General features: G+C 36.9%; 1 protein-coding gene across 2 annotated transcripts in view; it reads left to right on the forward strand.

The window, feature by feature from the left end:
- Positions 1-190: 190 nt before the first annotated feature.
- Positions 191-7,118, forward strand: part of LOC110116230 (CBS domain-containing protein CBSCBSPB3) — an 18,112-nt gene continuing 11,184 nt past the window's right edge. For both annotated transcript variants that reach the window (XM_020849731.2, XM_020849732.2), the window contains exons 1-4: positions 191-604; positions 674-833; positions 954-1,086; positions 3,874-4,044. In XM_020849731.2, the coding sequence (XP_020705390.1) occupies positions 447-604; positions 674-833; positions 954-1,086; positions 3,874-4,044 (622 nt within the window). In that variant the 5' untranslated portion in view covers positions 191-446. The remainder of the gene's footprint in view (positions 605-673; positions 834-953; positions 1,087-3,873; positions 4,045-7,118) is intronic.

The following is a 7,118-nucleotide window of genomic DNA, read 5'->3' on the forward strand; positions in this document are numbered from 1 at the left end:
TTGACGTGATTTAGAACTTAAGATTTTATATTAATAAATATTTAAATTTAAATATTCTATATATAAATAAATAAGAATTTAGTGAAATTTAAGGTACATTTTTTTATGGATTCAAAAAAACTGAATTTAGTTTTAGGGCACATGTGTAATTATATTGTAATAAGTCCGCGTGCATTAATAGCCGAGAAATGACAGTTTGAAACCTGAACTCACCAGCTTGCAACGAAGGTGTGGTGAGGAGGAAACGACGTAGGCGATGGCGCGAGCGCGAGCGCGAGACGAAAAGAAGCCCTTCTCCCTCCGCACAGAATAATTTCTCCTATCTCGACCTCGTCCACTCTTATGACCTGTCTCTCTCACCTTTCTCGGCCGAGCTACGTAGCCGAATAAAGGAAATTTGTATCATATCTCGGAGGTAATTGTGGGAAGAACCCTAATCCGTGGTCATGAACGCCAATCTGATCCCTCCACCGCCGAGGAAGAACGGCCTTGCCACACGCCACGGACCGTCGTCGGCGAAGAAGGGTACACCCTCGGAGAATGGCGGCAGCACGACGCCTGCTAATGGGAGCATCTCCAAGCCGTCATCCCCTAAGAAAACTCCGTGAGAACCTTGGCCAATGACGTTGTTTTCGTTTTGTTATGTTTTTCTGACCTATTTGATTGCGAACAGTAATGAGAGGACTGTGAAGAAGCTTAGGCTTTCGAAAGCCCTTACCATACCAGAGGGAACAACGGTTTCCGACGCTTGCAAGAGAATGGCTGCCCGGAGAGTCGATGCTGTTCTTCTCACGGACGCGAATGGGCTTCTATCTGGAATAGTTACCGATAAGGTGGTCATCTTTTACTATTGTTTATTTTTATCATTTGCTTTTCATCGGGGGCCTTGAGTTCTATTCATTTCTTTGGACGAGTGAATTCTGACGAGGGTTCGGTGATGTTTACATGAGCAGGACATTTCAACGAGGGTAGTAGCAGATCAACTGAGGCCCAATCAGACTGTTGTATCGAAGATTATGACTAAAAATCCACTGTTTGTGATGGCCAACACACTTGCAATCGAAGCACTGCAGAAGATGGTCCAAGGTTACTTTTTGAAGTTTATTTATTCATTTGTTTTCTTTTTTTATTTAACATTTGTTTGAAATTTTTCCGTGCTGGTTATGTTTTTTGAGATGTCAGCTGCATATGCAATTGCTTCCATACATGGATTTTCTTCAATCACTATGTTGGTTCAAAAGCATACAATTACTAATGGAAGCTCTGAATTTGTCTTTGGATTGTTGGGATCGAGCCACCTAAACAGGGGGTATAAAAGATTGATGCCTGCTAACAACCAGTGATTGGCTATTTAAGAATTGAATATGCCTAGTTCCAACAAGAATTTTTAGTTCCTTTTCTAAATGAGTCAAACTCTTAAGGACCAACTCAGTTATTGATGAGGTCATCGACAGATATTTTATGCAGGTTTATCGACGAAGGAATCGTAGATCGACGGCTACGATCGGGAGTTTATATTTTTGATGTTGTCATGTCTTTTATGTTATTTTATTTTATGCATCTTTTATTTCTTGTACTAGTGACGATTTCGCCCTTATGAAGGCGTAGTGTTTGTTGTAGCCCAAGGGGCATGTGAGTCTTTTTTATGCTTTGAGGTCTTTATAAAGGGGCTCTTCTTGTTGTATGAGGTTAATGCTGATTATAAGATTTCATGAGATTTTTTTTTTTCGTCTGCTTTACTTGCTTGAGAGCTTGAGAGAAAGAGAGGGGAGGCTTGAGAGCTCACCCGCAAGTACCCAACAGTCCGCTCCGGCGAACTCTTGGTTTTTGACCGGTATTTTCCTTGTTCTATTCCTCTACCCGCTCCTTCACCACATCAACCCTTTTCTTCACTGTTGGCTCAATTTCCTTCTTCCGACCTGGCCGGACCCAGCACACTGCTCTTTTCAATCCCACATCCAGCAGGTCTCCCGCCCCAAAGTCCCCTCCGCCGAACCTTCCAGTCGCCCGAACCAGCCAGGCCGCAGCCCCATAGTTGCGAAGTGTACCCGAACGTTTTCCAGGGAGAAATCCCGCCCCTTTTTCCCTGGATTTTGAATTTCATGCATCAACTATTCTCTTTTTTAAATTTCTCATCCTAATATCGTAAAACGCCTTAAATTTAGAAGAGATTTAATTGAGATCTTAGCCTGTTTGAATTCAAATTTCGAAAAACTTGTTAATTGATTAAAAAAAACTGCAACAAAATTCAGCAATTTAATCAATCCGTGGCCCCCTCCGAATTAAATAAAATCCTTTCTTCTTTATTCTTACTTGGCCGGCCCCCTTCCACCTAATTTCTCTCTTGATACTTGCCACATAAGCAACCTAATCCCCATCTTCAATTCTCCCCTATTACCCGCCTCCTAATTCAAATTTTGAGGTTTCATAGGCAAATTAAATCTCTCCCAACCCAAGACAAAATTTCTGTAAGATTCAACAAATTTTTTTCCAAAAGACATTTTTTACCTCTTTTTGTCTATTTTTCTTGTCTTCTCTAGGTCTCACAGCTCCAACCAACGTCCCTTGTCATTCTCCTCCGCCCTTCCTCGATGTAATGGCGGATCCGGAGCTTGAGTGTGGGATTAGTTTTCCACGCCGCGGGGAGCATTTGATATCCTATCGCTGTCTCACTTGCTTCGACGTAGGATTTGAAGACTCGACGCCACTCAATCGAAGAGTACTTGAGCCGAGTCCGTTCCCGATCTTTGCAAGTATTTATTTCCGACCGACAATTCGTGGTTACACTGGACGATCATTGACGCCATCCGCCACCACCTTCTCCGGAATTACCTCTCGTAACAAAAAGTATTCGTCGCTTCATCTTAGTGGTGCTCTCATCCTCGCATTTCTTTCTCCTCCGCCTAAAGCCCAAGAAAGGTGATGAGCGGAGTGAGAGAGAGACAATAATGGTAACTCAAGTGAACTTCTTTATTAGTTAATTGTGGATTTTATGTGACGAGTAGCACTTTACAGATATTTCTTTTTTTATATCTTTGAATGTTATGAGTAATGTTTGTGTTATCTGTCATAAGCAAGTCTTCGCCTAAGCAAGTTAATGACCTAGACCGATTTAATCCTTTATTTTGTTGGTAATAAAATTTGTTTGACAACGCTTTGAATAATTTTCAATTTAATTTCCAATCGCAATTCCTACATTGATTTACATTAGTTATGCTCTGCTCAATAATAGCTTGATATGCATAAATATAATCATATTTACTATTGAAATACATTTAACTATACTTGTTTTATGTTCTCTAGTGTTTAAAAGGCACCCCACTTTGAAAATTGCAAACATTTTGTTATATAAATTGAGTCTTTATTTGAAAAATTCTTGATGAATTTAAGTTATACTAATTTAGCTTGTTGTTTAGCTTGTTGTTGTGTTCGGCTGGTGCTCTACTTGACAAGAAAATAACAAAATTGAGCTCGTTAATGTTCGTATACATAGTGTCTACCTGAATAAGATTGAATACGTTCATGTTTTGCTTGTTTACTCCCTTACTAAAACCATGGTAGGCTTGAAGAAGAAGTTGAATTTTTCTTTTTTGTAATTTTGGCATCTATAATGAAATTCATTTTATCGGTGATAATTACAAATTTTCTAATGACCATTTAAAAGATACATATCCTTTTTTATTTGTCTACTATTTTTTGTGCAGTTAACATAAAATTGATTTTAGAGTCTCAAGATTCATTTATAGATGCCAAATTAGCTTGTCTTTTTATAGCTTGTCTACTGATAGAATGCTAATGCATTCTCAAATGACTTTAATTTTGTAATAATGTTAAATAGCATGTTGAGTATTGTTTACTTTCAACTTATTGCAGGGAAATTTAGGCATCTTCCTGTTGTTGAAAACAGCGAAGTTATTGCTATGTTAGACATCACAAAATGTCTGTATGACGCTATATCAAGAATGGAAAAGGCTGCTGAGCAGGGTAGTGCCATAGCAGCTGCTGTGGAAGGGGTCGAGCGCCAGTGGGGTAGTAATTTTTCAGGTTAGTGCCCATTAACATTCCATTTTAGCCTAGCATGTAAGCTGCTTAAGTATGGTACATGTTAACTAATTGATCCACATATATATGCTGATCTTTAGATTATTTTAATGTAATATGGGAACTTCATAAATCTTTTGTTTTACTTGCCTTGGATCATCAAATTTCTTATGTTAGTTAGATATAAGCGTTCTCAAAATTTCATTTCAACCCTATTGATTGATAATTTATCTTTGAATGACAACATTTTGCTTCCTAAAATGGTTTCTTATTCAATATTTTGTACCATATGCATAGAGACGCTGTTTTCTTATTTTTAAAAAGTTTTTGCATCGGTTTGCTTTTCCTTTAAGGCATCATAGGCTATAATGCTACCTTTCTTGCTCATGGTTTTAGCTTTTAATCCTAATTGATAGCCCTTTCTAAAAAATGTTTTGTTTCATACCATTTTTTTATGCTGCATTTGGAAGAAGAATTCAAATCATAAGTCTTTGGTGCTACACCTAGTTTAGCTGAGATACTTTTAACGTACCCATTTTAGACTACATCGTCTTACTAAATGAAGTGGTTTTTCATTGAACCTGTTTAGACTTTTTTGTGTATTGGCATATTTGAGGTTGAGTAGAACAGTTTTTACCTTTATTCAATCCCCTGAGGTTGTGGTAAATATGTCAAACAATAGTTTTTTATCCATGCAATGGCGGCATCTGCACAGTTTTATGGGGATATCAGTTATTGTATCCATAATTAAAAATTTTGTGGCCTAACATTAGCTTGCTATCAGCCTCTCATTGACATAGTGCACTAAATTATTATTCATTTTGAATGCATTGAAGTTAAGTACAGTTAATGGGTACTTACTTCTCTTTTAGGCTATATTAAATGACAATCTCTCTCTCTCTCTCTCTCTTTATATTTATATAATGTGAGGTTATTTTCTCTTTTTAAGATCTATTAGAAGTGAGAGAATTTTGAAGAACTATTTTATTACCAATATTTTTTGTACAAGTATACATGTGCTTATACATCTTCAAGAAAATATAACAATAATGAAAAATATAATGAAGAAGGATCAGGATGTCCTAGTAATAATTAAATATTATAATAATAATGTTTGATATTCCTACTACATATAAGTTAGAGCATGTGATAATTTAGACAAATTATAACACTCGCATAAACTTGAGCTGACATGGTAGATCTCAACTTTAGTTTGAAAATAATAGTGACTATAGATGAAGTAGTCCTTTTTTGCCATAAAATTGCTAATGTATCAATAACAACATGATCGATTCATCACAAAGAGTAGCGTGAATTAGATGCAAAGATAATCACCAATGAGATATGTTTGATAAGGTGCATATAAGATTCTCGAATGAAGTTTTGAATATAGAGTATTTGAAAGAGTTGAACTAAAGCGTTGGTGAAGAGTATTAATTGAGAGTTTCAATATATTGAGGGCAGAAGTCACCACTACAATTGACTTTGGATAATTGATATCACAAAGGCGTATAGATTTATAAGGAATAAATGATGCCAATCCTAGTGTTTGATTATGATGTGCAAGTTGGATGTGGCAAAAGGCTAGTGAGGTTGCCGAAGGTGAGTATGGGTAACCTGAAACCCCGAGTCATGATTATATTAGTTGTATCTATAGTCTTTAAGTTCAAACCCTAGGAAGAGAGGGGTGGATGATGAATGTTGTGTGAGAGATGACAACAATGATTTTTGTCAGTGTGAGTTCCTGCTCATGGTTGAGCTAGAAAAAAGATTTATGTAACTCGAGCTGAGGGCTTGCTAGAAGAAGAAATTAATTTGTGACTATAGAGCAATGAGTTGTAGGCTTTCTTGACAAGGCCATAAGAGACAAAAAGGCAGAGCAGCGTGGAGGCGAAGCTGACAAGTGATGTCCATGATAAGGTCGATAAGGCAACATTCATGATTGCACAAGATTAGAGTTTAGTTCAACGGTGAGCAACATCTATGCCCATGTTGAGCATCAATAGCAAGAAAGAGGAATTTATACTTGACCGATGTTCACAAGAAGGTTCTATATGGAGAGATTTGAGCATAATTATGATTAGGCAAAGTGACAGAGTGGATCAATTTTATGTGATGTGGGGTTGTGATGTAGAGATGGAATTTGTTAAACACTTTTCGTGACCTTGTATTGTTGTTAGATCGATAGAATGATGAAACCCTATGAATAAAAATCAAAGTAAGAGGAACAAACGATGAAACTGTGTGTGGTTATGTCGATGAGGTTCATTGTTGGAGAGCAACATGCAAAGTAGAATACTGAGGCAAGATGTTGCGGTAGAGGAAATTGAGAGTAATAGATCCCATGAGTGTTATGCCGTGCATGGGATGAGGGAGGAATGTGGATGATCACATGTAGCATTGTAGAGAGTTTAGAGGTAGAGATTGAGATCGAATGTGATGCAAGCGAGAGATGAAGGTTGGAATGATCGATAAGCATGGATATTAGATGAGAGATAATTATACAAGACTACAACTTTACTAAATTGTCTACAAGCATATATATTTCTATATATAGACAATAGAGGAGAACAATAAAGGAAAATACAATAAAAGATAAGTTCCTTAATACTGAGATAATATTGTAATAATTTGTCACGACCCGGCCCGGCTAGCCCGATAATATCGGGGCGGGAACAGACGATCGTACGGAAGAGCATTAGAAATATAAATCAAATTGATTAGATAAAATAACATCAGTACATAAATATCATCCATAAATAAGAAAGAGCCACTAAAACAACATCAAATACAGATAATCCCAAACAGTTCAGATCATCTCAACACCAATAAAAACTTTTTAGTCAACATTACATAAACTTTACATACTGTTCATACTCAGATACTAATTCAAACCTTAGACTTAAAACATAAAATAAATGGAACCTTTCATCCTGAGGTCCCCTACGACGATACATGTAAGGTCGTCGTGCAGCCATTACTTTTCTCCTGAAAAAGATTTCCAAAACGAGGAATGAGCTAAAGCTCAGCAGGTAAATCATATCACAATTAATTTCATAAGATGCATATATTAAAAA

The sequence above is a fragment of the Dendrobium catenatum genome, unplaced genomic scaffold (assembly GCF_001605985.2).
Source record: "Dendrobium catenatum unplaced genomic scaffold, ASM160598v2 fragScaff_scaffold_698, whole genome shotgun sequence".
In the NCBI taxonomy this organism is placed as follows: domain Eukaryota; kingdom Viridiplantae; phylum Streptophyta; class Magnoliopsida; order Asparagales; family Orchidaceae; genus Dendrobium; species Dendrobium catenatum.